This window comes from Pristis pectinata, chromosome 28 (genome assembly GCF_009764475.1).
Source record: "Pristis pectinata isolate sPriPec2 chromosome 28, sPriPec2.1.pri, whole genome shotgun sequence".
In the NCBI taxonomy this organism is placed as follows: Eukaryota; Metazoa; Chordata; class Chondrichthyes; order Rhinopristiformes; family Pristidae; genus Pristis; species Pristis pectinata.
This window is the reverse complement of record NC_067432.1, coordinates 24171326-24187559: the sequence shown is the minus strand read 5'-3', so window position 1 is coordinate 24187559 and position 16234 is coordinate 24171326. Positions and strand designations below refer to the sequence as shown.

Here is a 16234-nt window from a genome sequence, read left to right as displayed (position 1 = left end):
GAGTATTTCCGGCATTTTCTATTTTGTTCCAGATTTGCAGCATCTGCGTTTTTTTTTTAATCTTCAATTCAGTCACCGCAAGTTCCACTTGTCCTTTAAATGTAAAGATTGGTTTCTGTAAGCATGTGATTGGCTAATTTTGCCAGTTTGTACTGTGAACGGTCTGGGTGTACTGAGGAAGACGCATCATTTTGGGCTACATATTTAGCAGTGGATGTGCTGCTGCAAGGTTTACCCTGTTCATCCTTTGCTTTGCCTCAGCAGTTCTCAGCAGTAGCAGAGTGGATGAGACTTCCCCTCCTTTAACTCTTCATGGGCAATTTCCTTAGGCAGTTGCTCATTTGACATCCGGGTGATGTAGCTTGCCTGCCCCATCCGCAGATGCTTGGAATGCCTATTTGCACGAGGACCTCAGCATGTGGGACTTAACGGGCCCACTTGTCTTCATCAGTTTCCCCCAAAAGCCCGTCTGAAAGTGGGTTTGTACCCTGTTCATATTTCATGTGATCACACAGAGTTGCAACTCAATGGCTTTGTAGACCTGTTTCCAAAGAAGTACAGGTTAGGAGCTGTGGGCATGTTGGGTTGGCACCGGAAGAGTGGCGACACTTGCGGGCTGCCCTCTGCACATTCTTAGCAATGCAGAAGAAGTATTTCATTGTGTGTTTCAATGTACATGTGACTAATAAATAAATATCTTGTATCTTAAGAGAAGCTGTAGATGCCTCTGTATTTACCAAGGAACATGACTTAATAAACTTAACGTTAGAAGAAAATGGATGTCAGGAATACCTTGAGTAGAAAGGAAAAGATAATTGATAAACTAAACCTACTGGTCCTGATGCATTGCATTCTTGAATATAAGATAAAGTTGTGGAGGAGATGGCAGGGTCACTATTACATAGTGACCTGATTAGGAAATGGTGCCAGAGGACTGGAGCACAGCTTATGTCATCACTGAAGTTATCGGAGAGGACAAACCCCAGGAAGCAAGAACCAATTAACATAAGTAGCGATTAAAACAGAAAAGGTTAGAAATACTCGGTAAATCTGGGCGATGACCTTAGCAACCTGAACTGTTACCTGTTTGCCTCTGCGCAGATGCTGCCTGACCTTCTGAGTGTTTCCAACATTTTCTGGTTTTATTTCAGATTTTAAGTTTCCGTTTGATTTTTTGAGCATTGTTCCAATGTCAGTAAACATTGGAGCCTTAAATCAGAAACAGTAACGGTAATTGAAAATATAAAGAATAGTCAACATGGAAGGTCATACTAGATCAACCTAAAGGAAAAAAACTCAGAAGACAGCGTTGTTGCATTTCCTAAAGGCATTACAGATTGGACATGATTAAGGTCGGCCTGTATACATTTATAAGATCCTAGAATTGTTGCATCATAGAAGGAAGCTGTGTTGGGCCCCGAGTCCATGCTATGGAAAGCAGTGTGGGTCTAAACTAGGCCTGTCACTTTGTGGGTTATGTAGAACCGGCCTCTTCCCTTTTTTTGCTATATGATAATTGCATTAATGCTGCTTCCTGCTCTGACCCAGAACTCCAGTCTCATCACCTTTCTTGACAATTTCCACTTTGCACTCATCCAACTTTGATTCTTACCTCAACTTCTCCCCCTCAATCTTGGGCAGCCAGTATCTACAACAAACTCACAGATTTGTACAGCTGTCTCCTCCTACCCTGCTGCTTGTAAGTTCTGCAGGCCATCCTCCCAGTTTCTCCGTCCCTGTTCCAGCTTTTCTGATGATGGCGCCTTCCACACCAGTGCTTCCAAGATGTCTCCTTTCACCTTCAACTGTGCTTTCCCCTCCCCCAGAGTTGACTGGGCTCTCAACCACATCTACTCCATTTCTCTCCTGCTGCTGTCTCCTGCCCTCCCAGCAGAGTAAGGAAAAGGTTCTACTTGTCAACACCTTCTGCCCCATCAGCCTCTGCATTCTGTAATTGCTAACGTCACCAATCAATCACCACCGCCAAACACACCTTCCCTTTCCATCCCACTTTCAGGATTCTGAAGGGACCGTTCCCTCTGTAACCTCCTAGTTCATTCTTGCATCTCCAACACCTTTTCACAGAATGCTTCTACTCTGCTGCATGAGATACACCATCTGCCCTTTAACCTCTTCGCCTCCAACCATCCAAACACATCCGAGTGAAGCAGCTATCCACTTGGACTTCCAATTGAGTGCACTGCAATCAGTGCTCATGATGTGGAAGCTTCTACAATGGAGAAGGTGAACACAGGGTGTCTGCTCTGCAGTACACCTCCGTTCAGTTGTCTGTCACTTTAATTCTCCATCCCATTCAGCCCTTTCTCTGGCTTCCTGCACCAGTGAAGCCAGGTGTAAGCTCAAGGAACAGTATCTCATCTTCCAACCTGGTGCATGGCAACCTTCAGAGCTCAACACAGTGGCACAACTGGTAGAGATGCTGTCTCATGGCATCGTCGATCAGGGTTCAATCTTGACCTCGGGTTCAGTTTGTGTGGAGTTTGCGCTTTCCCCCTGTGAGCACGTGGGTTTTCTCTCGGTGTTTCAGTTTCCCCTCTCATTGGTGCCCAAGAAGAGCAGGGTGAGCTGCCTCAATGACTGTCACCCGGTAGCACTCACATCTACTGTGATGAAGTGCTTTAAGAGTTTGGTCAGGGCTAGAATTAACTCCTGCCTGAGCAAGGACCTGGACCCACTGCAATTTGCCTACTGCCACAACAGATCTTCAGCGGATGCGGTCTCACTGGCTCTTCACTCTGCTTTGGAGCACCTAGACAACTGCAAGACATGCGTCAGGCTTTTGTTTATTGGTTACAGATCAACATTTGACACCATCATCCCCTCAGTACTAATCACCAAGCTTCAAAACCTGGGCCTCTGTACCTCCCTCTACGACTGAATCCTTGACTTCCTTATCGGGAGACCACAGTCAGTGCGGATTGTGCTTAGCCCACTGCTCTACTCTCTCTACACTCATGTCTGTGTGGCTAAGCACAGCTCAGATGCCATCTATAAATTCACTGATGACACCACTGTGACTGGTAGAATCTCAGATGGTGACGAGAAGGCATACAGGAGTGAGATAGATCGGCTGGTTGAGTGGTGTCGCAACAGCAGCCTTGCACGCAACGTCAGAAAGACCAAGGAACTGATCATGGACCAGGAAGGGAAAGTTGACAGAACACACACCAGTCCTCATTTGGTGGAAAGGGTGAGCAGCATCAAGTTCCTGGGTGTCAACATCTCAGGATCTATCCTGGGCCGAACGCTTTGATGCAATCACAAAGAAGGCACGCCAGCCATTCTACTTCGTTAGGAGTTTGAGGAGATTCGGTATGTCACCAAAGACTCTTGCAGATTTCCATAGGTGGACGGTGGAGAACATTCTGACTGGTTGCATCACAGCCTGATATGGAGGCTCCAATGCACAAGATCGCAAGAGGCTGCAGAGAGTTGTAGACTCAGCCAGCTCCGTCACAGGAACAACCCTCACTGCCAACGAGGACATCTTCAAGAGGCAGTGCCTTAAGAAGGTGGCATCCATCACTAAGGATCCTCACCACTGGGGGCATGCCCTTTTCTCGTTACTACTTTCAGGGAGGAGGTACAGGAGCCTGAAGACCCACACTGAACGATTCAGGAACAGCACTCTTCATTGAGTGGGGTTGATCCTCTTGATTGACAATAATGGGAGAGTAAGGGATATGCCAGGCTCCTGTGATGGTGGTAAACATTTCTGCTGCTGCCAGTGGTCCTCAGTACCTCACAGATGCCTGGTTTTTGAGCTGCCAGCAGGCTGGGATTGTGCTGTCCTTTGCCTTGCTTTTAAAATTTTGGAACCTGTCCACTTTTCAGAAGTGGACCTGCAAATTTGTCTCCTTCTGCATGAGTAGCATGTGTCCCAGTACAGACTATCCTGTGCCTTGTGGCGGCAATGCTCCCCATTGACCAGTGCTCCTCAGTGAGGCCTGGCACTTGCTGTCTCCGTTTCCTGAGCTCTTCTCCCTGGAGCCAGATGGGTAACCTCAGGCCCAGATGGTGCTGGGTGAACATGGAGGACAGCAAGGCCTCAAACTATGTATCAGGGGATGTGGGCAGGCCAGAATGAACCCCACTTGCGTTAACCCCTCTGATGGAAGAGCCCCGCCCCAGCCTTGTCTTCTCAAAGAGTCGTAGCACTTATAGAGTTAGACAGCACGGAAATGGGCCCTTTGGCCCAACTCGTCCATGCCAACCAAGGTGCCTTCATGAGCTCATCTCATTTGCCTGCATTTGGCCCGCATCCCTCTAAACCTTTCCTATCCGTGAACCTGTCCAAATCTCTTTTGAACGTTGTAATTGTACCTGCCTCTACCACTTCTTCTGGCAGCTTGTTCCATATACCCACCACCCTCTGTGTGGAAAAACTTGCCCCTCTCATCCCCTTTAAATCTTTCCCCTCTCACCTTAAACCTACGCCCTCTAGTTTTAGACTCCCCTACCCAGGGAAAAAGATTGTGACCATTACCTTATCTATGCCCTTCATGCTTTTATAAACCTCTATAAGGTCACCCCTCAGCCTCCAGTCCCGGCAACATCCTTGTGAATCTTTTCTGCTTCCTCTCTAGCTTGATCACCTCCTTCCTATAGTATGGCAACCAGAACTGCACAGAATATTCCAGGTGCAGTCTCACCAACATCTTGTCCAGCTGTAACAAGACATCTCCACTCTTGTGCTCAATGCCCTGTCCGAAGGAGGCATATGGCACACTTGTCTTCATCACCATCCTGTCTACCTGTGTCGCCACTTTCAGGGAACTATGTACTTGTACCTCCTAGGTCTCTCTGTTCTACAACACTCCCCAGGGCCTTGTAATTGACTGTGTATGTTCTGCCCTTGTTTAACTTCCCAAAATGCGTCACTTTGCACTTGGCTGAGTTGAATTCCATCTGCTAATTCCTTTTCCCACTTTCCCAGCTGATCTAGAGCCAGTTGTAACCCTGGGGCAACCTTCTTCACTGTCCACCACACCACAAATTTTGGTGTCATCTGCAAAGTTTAAGGACGTACAAAAACTTTTAAAATAGAAGCGGTTAACGTAACGCTATTACAGCACCAGCGACCCGGGTTCAACTCTGCTGCTGCCTGTAAGGAGTTTGTACGTTCTCCCCACGTCTGCGTGGGTTTCCTCCGGGTGCTCTGGTTTCTCCCCACGTTCCAAAGATGTACAGGTTAGGGGTTGTGGGCGTGCCATGTTAGTGCCGAAAGCGTGGCGACACTTGCGGGCTGCCCCCAGCACATTCTCAGTAACGCAAAAAGACACATCTCACTGTGTTTCGATGTACATGTGACTAATAAATAAATATCTTAATTTAAGATTGTCATCTTTCATTACAGAAAATACACTGAGCAAAAGGGCTTCCCTCTAAATTATATATCTTTAGAAAGTAACTTGCCTTGCTTTTTCCCCTACAGCTCAACCTTACCCATCCAACTGCATGTGTTCATGGATTGTGTGGCATGTGCAACCTGCAGCATGATCCACAAGCAGCTCTGTGCTGTAAATGCCAGGGAATCTCAGCAAGCTTCTGCTCCACTGTTGCACTCCATGGGGAGCTCGAGCTGAAAGTTCAGGAATTCTGTATTCCCAGACACTTGTGCTGCGGAAGTGCAGCAGCTGTGTGAGGAGCTGTGAGTGAAACTTGCTCTGTTTCGAAATGTTGTCTTTGAGCTTCTGTTTAACTTGGTCACTGGACTCAGCTCAGCATGGTACCTGGTATTTATTTTCTGATTTGGGCTTGTGTTATAGTTCAGTTGTTGTCATTTTAAAATCTAAACTTTGAATCAAAGTTCGCACTGAAGGAGATTCAGTGACATTAACATTTCCTCAAGGCAATAAACTTTTATGTATTGAGGACTGTGAAGTTAAAATCTCTGAGGATGTTACACGTGGTTAGCTGTGACTCTAGTTCTTTAGTTTCACTCTAAGCAGTGCGGAATGGGACGTTCTCACTGCCTGCGTGCTACTGTGGACCAGCCTTTGTAGTTTCAATGTATGATGATTAAACAAGGTCAGTAGCAAGTCCACAAGCACAGCAATCGTTGCCCCAAGAGTCCTGAATGAATGACCCTACCAGCCAATCCTTTTGTCCTGTTGCGCAATGATCTTTGCCATTGCAGATTTATAAATGCCTGCCTTCGAATCATCTTCCTGAGCCCAGCGTCTGATTCCTCTGGGATTCTTTCACTGCTCTTATCAGCTCCATCTGCTGTTGTGATGAGCAAGCTGGGCTGCGACCCTGACATACAGCTGAGTTCGACTACTCTTTATTGCTGAATTCTTAATGTGTATTTTTTTTTAAATAAAGATTTCTGTTTTCAATTTAAAGTCTAAATCTTAGTCAAGTCAGATGTTTTCCACTTCATAGAAACAATCCTGGAATTACAGAGTTCTTGCACAAGTGAATGTGAATTCACACGAAGTTCTGTTAATTCGCTTGGGAAGGGAAATAGTCTTCACTGCTGATGGGGTTGGAAGGAACTTCATACAGCCATTCACTGCTCACATGTCTGAGACTATGGAGCAGGTTTCAGATTGGGGCAGAGAGCGAGGTTCTTTCCCATTGACTGGCATTACAGCAGGTGTGACCAGTGAAGACAAGTTGATGGGGTCCGAAGGTAACATAGGCTTGGTTTAATAATAACGCTTGGTACAATGTTAAAGTTAATTCAGATTGGTTTATTATCGTCACATGTACTGAGGTACGGTGAAAAACTTTGTTTTGCATGCCATCCGTACAGATCATTTCATCACGTCAGTACATTGAGGTGGTACAAGGGAAAAGCATTAACAGAAGGCAGAATAAAGTGTTACGGTTACAGAGAAAGTGCAGTGCAGGCAGACATTAAGGTGCAAGGCCATAACGAGGTAGTTTGTGAGGTCAAGAGTCCACCTTATTGTACAAGGGGACCATTCAGTAGTCTTATAACAGTGGGATAGAAGCTGTCATTGAGCCTGGTGGTACGTGCTTTCGGGCTTTTGTATCTTCTGCCTGATGGGAAGGGGGAAGAAGGGAGAATGTCCAGAGAGGGTGGGGTCTTTGATTATCTTGGCTGCTTTACTGAGGCTGCTTTATGAACACAGATTAATTGTTGTTTTGTTGCCAACAGGATGTTGCAAACTCTGAGCGACTGGTTTTGGTGGGATCACCTGTGGCTTCCCCGAAATCTAACCTGGGATGATCTCCAAGACAGAGAAGGCTTTGTGTATGCAAAGATTTCTCATTTGTACATCACCGTCCTCTATGCTCTTCTCCTTATGGTCGTTCGATACTTCTTTGAAAGGTAAAATCTTTTATTTGTCTGACGTTGTAGAGTTTGTGTAACGAGAATATCATGAGGCAAATGACAGTGGTAAATGGAGTCAACAGAGACTGCACATGTTGGAATCTGGAGCAAGAAACAATGTGGTGGAGGATCTTAGTGGGTTGAGCAGCATCCATTGGGGAGGGTGAAGGAATTGTTGATGTTTCATGTCGAGACCCTGCATCAGGACAGGGTTTTCTGATGCAGGCTTTCAACCCAAAACATGACAATTTCTTTCCCTCCCACAAATGCTGCTTGACCCGCTGAGTTCCTCCAGCAGATTTTTTTGTTGCTGGAAACATTAGGGACATTTAAGAAACTCTTGGATAGATGCATGAATGATAGAAAAATAGGGGGCTATGTGGGAGGGAAGGGTTAGATAGATCTTAGAGCAGGATAAAATGTCGGCACGACATTGTGGGCCGAAGGGCCTATACCGTGCTGTTATGTTCTATGAAATGATAGATCACTGGACAGAAACAGTCGCTATTGGGATGCAGAGAGTAGGGGTGGGCTGTGTGGCAGGAGTGAGGAGACCCCTTGATCAGCAAATTTCATTTCATCTGCTGTTTGCTCAGTTATGAAACCGGATGTTGACCTGGACTGATTAAACGTGCAAGTGAAATCCATAAAGGTAACGCTTAACTCCTGCAAATACAAGAAGCGCTTTAGAGTGTGAAAGGGAAATTTATGAGAAACTTCAGCGAAGAGCTTCCACACTGCCAGCCGGTCTTTTTGCTGCTGTTTACAACATGGAGCTCTGGTCCGGCAAAGGAGGAGGAAGCAAGTAAAGGGGCAGTGAGAGGGAGCGGAGTAGTTGGGGCACAGAGACCCCAACCTGAGAAACATCATTTGAGCAGGAGGAATGCTTCCAAAAAGACAAGATGTTGAAAAGATAAGGAACATTTTAATGAACTGTTTCTCTTGGAATGAGATCAGCAATCAGATGTGGAGACAGTTACACTGAGAGTGTGACTACAAAGTGGGAACGCCACTAGTTCCTCGTTTCATCCCAGACCTTGTGAAATACTGTTCACTCCCAGAGAGCAGGCTTTGTTTTTGATATGAATTATTTTATTTTTGATTTCTCAACCCCAGAGGGTTGTGAAGGCCACATCCTTGGGGTATTTAAAGAGGAAGTAAATAAATATTCGAAAGACCAGGGCCCTGGGGGAACTGGCACATAAGAGATGAGGCCTGGGACAGATCAGCCATGTTCGCGTTGAATGTTGGGGCAGGCTTGAGGGGCCGAGTGGCCTACTCCTGCTCCCATTTTCTTGTGTTTTTGTGTAGGATCCACTATAACACCACTTGTATTTCAGTACCGATTTATTAACATTACAAAGTTCTACAAAATAGTACTATTGTAATATTCGCACAATATTATGGCTGTAAACAAAATTTATAAGCCGTGTCCATAAACTGGTGGTCTTGCACCTTGGGCTGCCTGCTTCCTTTCTGTCTCTCTCTAAACCCAAACTTTGAACCCCTCCCACACACAAAGCTCAAAAACAAGTCTTATGACCTTGACCTTTCCTTAACAGACCATCCTAAATGAACTTCCATCATCAAACATGAACATTCCATCTGGTTCCAGGGAGTTTCATCACTTTACCTCTTCCTTTCTCGTTGGACTCGACAGGGACTGATGTAACTGCTATAACAATCGAAGTGTTTGTTCACTGTGGCTCCATCTCCCCCAACCCCCCTCTGAGTTAAATCTGTGTTCAGTCTGCTGACACAAAGTTTGCTTATCTTCAGAAGCAGTCACTGGTGCCAACTGCTCAGAGGTGACTGCAAGTTAATAGTTCACTAGGCACAGCTCTTCAGCACAAGTCCACCAACACTGTATGTGTTGTATTATATCTGGCCATTTACCACAGCACATGATCAGGGCCTCAAGCACCAGACTCACATCTTCAGTGGAACTTTGGCTTTCGGGTGACTAACACCAAGGGATGCGTGGACTTGACTAACATCTTGCAATAAACCATTTTATCTTTAAATTGACAGACCATCCTAAATGACCTCATTAACCCCCTGCTGCTTTTCTCTGTTACCATCTGAATTTGGAGTGTTATATCTCTGTCAATCTCGTTCAGGGATTTATCAGCGGACTTGATTACCAAGAGGGTACCTTGTTGCTCAGGATTTTCCTAACTGGGAAAAAGCTCCCTATTTGGGGCTGGTGTCTTGAGTGGATGATTTACTGTTAGTCTGACATATTGTTCTTGTCTATGGTGGACAAGTTGGGAATCCTCTATTAACGTCAGAGCCTAAAGTATTTTAAATTGAAATTTAAATCCTTTTTGTGGCAAAATTATAAAAATCCCAATTGATGGCAGTGGCTTTCAGAAGCAAACTTCGTGACCTCTGATGCTTTTTCACTAAAGTCATAAATCATTTTTGAATAAAGCAACCTTCACATCAGCGCTCTCAACGGAAGTACGGGTGATCAGTAAATCACTAAAGCAACATGCTCTGTTCAACTCTTGTGACAAGGTCATCAAATGAAATCTCATAGAAGCGTGAAGTGATACATTTTGGTTATGAGATTGATGGAGGCAAAAATGGGGTGTAAGAGACAGAATTAATTGGATGCACAGGTAGTAACCTGAGATGCAGGTCTGAGTTTTTTCACGTATGTATTTGCCTGAATTTGGAGTGTTAGATCCTCATTCAGGGATTTATCAACAGACTTGATAACCAAGAGGGTACCTTGCTGTTCAGTATCTTCCTAATGGGGAGAAGGTTCCCTGTGAGGGGGCTGGTATCTTGAAAAGGCCATTCAAACTCATAAATTTGTGCACTGTGTAGGGTGAGAAACAAAGGGATTTATGCTAAACCTTGATAAATTACTGGCTACACCCTCGCTGGGAGTAACTAGTTCCTTTACTGGGCGCTGCACTTTTGGAAGCTTGACTAAGATGATTTACTGTAATATTACTAGGGACTCTAGTACATTGGAAGGATGTCAATGCATTAGAAGCAATGCAGAAAAATTTATCAGACTAATACCAGGAATGGGCAGATTGTTTTGAGGAAAGATTGGACAGGCTCCGCTTGTATCCGCTGAAGTTCGGAAGAGTGAGCAAATGAGATCTCAAGGAGCATTGATGGGGTTGATGTGGAGAGGGTGTTTCTCATGGGAGAATCTAGAACTAAGAGTCACTGCTTAAAAATGTGGGGTTGCCCATTGAAGACACAGATGAGGCAAAATATTTTCTCTGACATCACGAGTCTTTGGGACCCTTTTGAATATTTTTATGGTAGAGGTAAATAAATTCTTAAGCAAAGGAGTGAATGGTTACTGTGGGTAGATAGGAATGTGGAGTTGTGATTACAGTCAGATCAGACATGATTTTATTAAATTTTTGGAGCAGGTTTGAGGGGCTGAGTGTTCTCCTAATTCATATGTTTGGAGGATATAGAGATATGGAGGGACTGGAGAAAATGGGATTGTTCTGTAGAGGTGAGAAATATAGATTGTGAAAGGTTTTCATGGAGTAGGTATAGCAAAGTTGTTTCCTCTGGCAAAAGAGTCTGCGACCAGAAGGTTCACATTAGAGGCAGTTTCAGTGGTTATTGACTTGCTCTGAACTAGGATGCCCTGCCTGGAAGTGGAAAGAAAATGAGTGACAACAATTTCAAATGGAAACTTGACCGGGGAAGTGTTGTAACGCTTTGGGAAAAGAGTATGGGTGACTGGGTAGCTCATTCAAAGTGCTGGTGCAGATAGAGGATGAAGAGCTCCTGTCTGCACCAGGAGAACTTATAAGCGAGTTTGATCGTGCTTCAGTGTTTTACTACAGTGCATGTTTACACCCACAGGCTCATAGCCACACCACTTGCCAAAGTCTTGGGGGTTAAGGACCAAGTCCGGTTAAAGGCCACCTATAATCCTGTTTTAGAAAACTTTTTTGTTTCGAATTCAAAACATCCAAATAAGGTAAGCTTACTTCTTGATTTGAATTTCAAAACTGTTTTTGTTCCAAAAAAGGGGGGAAACAAAACTAAAAGCAATATCTCAATGCATGTATTCAGGCAATGAAATAGTGAATAGTGAGGGTGAGTTGGTAATTGTTTAATATTTATTATTTCTGCTAAATATTAGCTATATGTGTGTGGCGACTATATCACTGCAGTTTAGGGGATTTGGGTGTGTGTGCTGCAGTCTGGGTGTGAACCATGGGGACTATAGGTGGAGTGATGAATTAGTGGATCTGAATTTGGGAAGGTTAGAGGGGGCAGCTGTTGAAAATACCTAGGGGTTCCCACAGTGTCAGATTACCTTCTTATGGAGTAGAAAACAAATCATTTTAGCTTTTTTGGGAGAGGTGGTGGGGAGATTACAAGATGCTATAATCTGCCTGAGCCAGCATTGTCCATCACAATGTCGTGAATGTGCATTGAAGAATGGGCAAATTGAGATCTGTGTCGTCACTCTTCATACACAGATAAACAGGACAGTGGGATTGGTGGTAGGATGAAGGTCAGCCCCCGAGCATTGGTCTCTGACCCATTGGATGGATGCAGGCGGGCTCCTGTCTGTACCTGTTCAGTATTTTGGTACACTACTGTACAGTACAGACTTGAGCCCACCAGTCGCTGCATAACACTGGGGTACCGTACAGGTAGGGATGGATCTGTCACTGTATAACACTATACACTGGGTTATAGTACTGGTGGGGATGGGTCTGATACTGTATAATGGTTGGCGGGGACAGGTCTGTCGCTCTATAACACTGGGGTGTGTCCCTATATAACCTTGGGGTACAGTACCAGTGAGGACAGGTCTGTCGCTGTATAAAACTGGCACACAGTACTGGTGGGGATGGGTCTGTCGCTGTGCAACTCTGGCATGCAGTACTGGTGGGGATGGGTCTGTCACTTTATAACTCTGGGGTACAGAACTGGCAGGGACGAGTCTGTCATTGTATAACCCTGGGGTACAGAACTGGCAGGGACGGGTCTGTCTCTGTATTGCATTGCGTTACAAGACTAGAGGGGATGGGTCTACAACTATGTAACAGGTGTAGTACTGGCAGAGATGGGTCTGTCACTACTCTGTCCCTATCTCTTGCTGACCGTAACTGTAATGTTAAGGAGCTCTTTCACAGAGTTGGTGCAGGCACACTGGGCTGTCAGGATCGTTGTACTACCATCCCCATTCCCACCTCCCTCCCTGGTTTTCCAGGTGTTAGAGGCTGGCACCTCCCATGAGCTTGTGGATCCACTGCTGAAATAGAAGAGGCCAGGGTTACTGGGAGTGGACAGGGAGGAAATGTTGGCTTCTTGACATGGGGCAGTGGGGAAACCTGTCCTCCCCAGAGGAAGGTGTGAACAGTCAGCTTTAAAAAAAGCTTTTGTGTGGTTTTCTGAATGGCATGGAGTGTTGCCTCTGTCTCTAGTGCTCTGCTGGGCTCCAGTGACTGTTGCCTTTTGATTGAGCATTTTATTTGAATGATTCAATCAGGGGAAAGGCAAGTGTATTCAGAAAGAGTCATGTTGAAAATAAGTCCTGTCAATGGAGCTCCATGAGGGGGCCAAAGGCAGAACACAGCCCAGAGACCTCTGATGGAGCTCCACAATGGGCCTGGCCCTAGACGACAGCCCAGAGATGGCTGATGGAGCTCCACGGTGGGCCTGGTGATGGAGTGCAGCCCAGAGATGGAGCTTGAACACTAAACTTGGGATATGTGATCATCCAGAGCTCTCAAACCTTACTGGAACTGAGAAATAATTTGAATGCATGGCAGGAAGCTCTGGGCCAGGAAATATTTCTCTGAAAGTGCGTGCCTTTATTGTGTTCTACAGAAGCTCCGAACTTTAAATGATCGTAACTGATGAATGTAGGGCATTAGATCTGGGACTTGAGGCTGGGTGAAAGATGTGACAGAGTAAAGGTCCTCCCCAAGTTACAGCAGAGTTCTGTTCCTGTGAAACTGAGCAGTTCGCAAGTCGGAACTGTGGCCGCAAACCGCGGTCCCACAAGGCAGAAGATACCTACAGCCCCACGATAGCTGGCAATTCCATCCCGTCCGACTCCCAAACGCTTGTTTGTATGTAAGGGCTGTACCTAAGTTGGGTGTTGGTAAGCTGAGGAGGACCTGTACTTTATGCACTTGTCCTGGGCAGCAGATGTAACTATTGACAGGTCAGGTGGAAGAACTTTAGTGCAGTGTAACAACTGTGACTGAGGTTCACTGCACTGACAGGATTGATAGTTTCCCAGACATGTTGATCTATCAACCACTGGGTCTTTGAGGGGGGAAAAAGTGTGGCATCTTCATCCAGATAAGGTCGGTCATTAAACAAGATTTGCAGTTCATCCTGTGTCACGGTTTCACCCACCAGTAAAGATCTTTGCACACACATATCATCTCCACTATCAATATCACAGCATCAGTTTCTTCCAGACGCATTCAAAATCAGTAGTGATCAATCTGATTTTAAGTTTTGCATTTAATTTCTCACATGGGGGTGAGGTTGTTCACCAGTGTAAAGTTGTGACTGGGCTTATGCTGACGCTGCTTTTTTGATGGCAGAAGAAAAGTGTGTGACCCACCTGAAAGGTGAGAGTCAGCTCTGATCTTCCACAGCTCATCTTGGTCCTTCTCCGGGGGAAAGAGCAGCTTGTGTTTGACCTGGCTGGCCAAATCGCATATTTTCAGAGTAAAGCAAGAGCCAGGTGACTTTTCTTTTTCCCCACCATCCCCCACCCCATTGCCACCTGCCAGCTAGGTGTCTGTGGAGGCTCGTTGTCATTCTACAACTCAAGTGTCCGTACGCTTCAGTACTCCTGAAAGCAGCAACACTGACCCATTTCCACTGAAGCCAGGAACAGTGGATTCACACAGGCGGCTTGAACTTGATTGACCTGGTTCACAATTAAAGCAAAGAAAGTCTGCTCAATATCCATAATTGCCTTGGTTTGGCACGGTCTGATAGTACTGAAAATAAAGGCTGGCGTTCCTAAATCGTTTTCCCAGAAGCAGTGCAACCTTTCACTTTAATCCTGACAAAGTATCCACTGATAACTTCAATTAAAAATGTACATTTTTACTTAATATGTAAATATTTTAAATATGTGATGAACATTAAGAGTATCTGGTTGTGCATGGTTAAAATAAAACTCATGAGTGGCCCTCAGTAAGTCACATTGGAGGTCTGACACTCCCTGTATATAAAGTTTGGTCAAATTTTCCTTGTATGTCAACCACTTCATCCCAGGAACCAACCGAGTGAACCTTCTCTAACCATAGGCGTTTCCCTCCTCAAATGAGGAGGCCAAAGTTGTGACCGTGCACCTTATTTCTTTAGCCAGGGAGTGGTAAATCTGTGGAATTTGTTGCCACGGGTGGCTGTGGAGGCCAAGTCATTGGGTGTATTTAAGGCAGAGATTGATAGGTATCTGAGTAGCCAGGGCATCAAAGGTGAGAAGGTGGGGGAGTGGGGCTTAATGGGAGAATGGATCAGCTCATGATAGAATGGTGGAGCAGACTCGATAGGCCGAATGGCCGACTTCTGCTCCTTTGTCTTATGGTCTTATTGTCTACCTGCAATGCACTTCCCTGTAGCTGTGACACTTTACTCTGTACTCTGTTTTACCTGTACTACCTCAATGCACTCTGTACTAACTCAGTGTATCTGCACTGTGTAATGAATTGATCTGTACTAACTGTATGCAAGACCACGTTTTTCACTGTACCTTGGTACAGTGACAATAATAAACCAATGCCAATACCAAAGTTCTCTATCTCTCTGCCTCTGCACCATTCTTGCACATGCAGAATAGACCATGGTTCCAACACACCACCTTCCCAGATTGTGTAACGTATCATAGTCCCAGTCCCAGCCATGAGAATTTATTTATTAAACATTTGCCTCTCATCAGCCCAAATATCCAATCTATGCAACGTGCATTGCTTTGAACGAATATGATTTGAAACGATTAACTGAGGGGAAGTGTTATATAGATTGGCACTTATTTTTTTGTTTATTGTAGTTTTTGTAATTTGCCATTATATTCGCAGTCACAGTTAGAAGGCTTGTCAAAGAAATGCAGCTATTCTGTACGGATGGTGGAGAGATGGTTTCGAAGAAGGCGAAATCAAGACAGACCGAGCTTGATGAAAAAATTCCGAGAAGCTTGGTAAGTTCCAAACGTGGTTCTGTCAGATCCTTCCTGTGTTATCTTATTGTTTGGGAATACCAGATTGGTCGGGAAATTTAAATTGCTAATTGGTGTACTGCTGTAAAGAATGGAAGTTTCTTGTGAAAAGGGATGACCTGGTTAAATAAGGTGCACTCACTAACGCCCTGAAACCCAACGTCCCAAGCTTTACACCCCATCCCCTTTACAATGAAGTCTTAGCATTCCACTAGTCTTCGTAATTACTTGCTATAACATGCAAATTTTCTGTGCTTTGTGTAAGTGGATCCCCAGATCTCTCTGTAAACCAATAGATGTTTCTGTTGGCTCGAGGGTCAGTGATCATATTGAAAGAAACCAGAGATTTCTTTCTACATGATGCTTGTTGCTGTGATCTGGAAAGCACTGGCTGGAAAGGTGGTGGAAGTAATTCACTAATTACTTTCAAAATAAAAAATCAGGGTACTGGAGAAAGTGTCAATGAATGGAATTAGGTCGAACTGGGAGTGTACGTATTGGAGAGCTCTCTTTCAGGGCTGTCCTGAATGGCATCTTCTTGTGCAGAATCATTCTAGCCTCTGCAAGGTCCCGTCCTCTTGCAGTTCTTGCTGTCTCTAACTCTGCAGCTTTATGTGACTGCTTTGTGTATTCAAAGAAATATCACTGAATGTGACAGGGAGATCAGTCACAGGGAGGGTGCACGGGGTGGGTGGAGAGGTCATTTGAGAACAGGG

The 16234-nt window shown here is 45.1% G+C and overlaps 1 protein-coding gene across 7 annotated transcripts in view; it reads left to right on the top strand.

Annotated features, from left to right (window-relative positions):
• cers3a (ceramide synthase 3a) overlaps nt 1-16234 on the top strand; it is a 65425-nt gene that overhangs the window by 10105 nt on the left and 39086 nt on the right. For 6 of the 7 annotated variants that reach the window (XM_052040493.1, XM_052040499.1, XM_052040494.1 and 3 more), the window contains exons 2-4: nt 7151-7324; nt 11177-11294; nt 15382-15500. In XM_052040493.1, the coding sequence (XP_051896453.1) occupies nt 7152-7324; nt 11177-11294; nt 15382-15500 (410 nt within the window). In that variant the 5' untranslated portion in view covers nt 7151. Of the gene's footprint in view, nt 1-5455; nt 5672-7150; nt 7325-11176; nt 11295-15381; nt 15501-16234 lie in introns of those variants that run through there. The other variant, XM_052040496.1, reaches the window with a different exon arrangement.